The sequence below is a fragment of the Atta colombica genome, unplaced genomic scaffold (genome assembly GCF_001594045.1).
Source record: "Atta colombica isolate Treedump-2 unplaced genomic scaffold, Acol1.0 scaffold140, whole genome shotgun sequence".
Taxonomy (NCBI): Eukaryota; Metazoa; Arthropoda; class Insecta; order Hymenoptera; family Formicidae; genus Atta; species Atta colombica.
This window is the reverse complement of record NW_017259229.1, coordinates 1,905,394-1,905,791: the sequence shown is the minus strand read 5'-3', so window position 1 is coordinate 1,905,791 and position 398 is coordinate 1,905,394. Positions and strand designations below refer to the sequence as shown.

Sequence of the window (398 nt, the reverse complement as noted above, 5' to 3'; positions counted from 1 at the left end):
TATATATATATATATATATGCCTGATTTATGCTTCGGTCTTAACTCTAAAATCAACCAATAGAATACAGATTTCAATTGAGATTGATAGTTCTATTGGCTAAATTTTAAGATTTTACAGTTAAGACTGAAGCATAAATCAAACAATATATGTACTTGTGTTTTTCAGGATTGGTAAAATGCCATTCCAATCTAGATGTGGCAATAATTCTGCAATCGGAGTCACCAAGCACACATGCCCACTTTGCAATTTCTTGTCTTAAACATTTAGTAAAATCATTCTCATCAGGAATTTCTTGATATCCTATTTTCTTAAAAAGGATAGGCAAAATTCTACGCATCTTTTCCTAAAAATTATTAAGTAAACTAATTATATAAACCTTATCATTTGTGTCATAAC

The 398-nt window shown here is 28.9% G+C and overlaps 1 protein-coding gene across 1 annotated transcript in view; it reads right to left on the bottom strand.

The window, feature by feature from the left end:
• Window positions 1-398, bottom strand: part of LOC108684767 (aminopeptidase N-like) — a 9,477-nt gene that overhangs the window by 3,865 nt on the left and 5,214 nt on the right. The window contains exon 8 of the mRNA XM_018189236.1: window positions 155-345. Within this exon, the coding sequence (XP_018044725.1) occupies window positions 155-345 (191 nt within the window). The remainder of the gene's footprint in view (window positions 1-154; window positions 346-398) is intronic.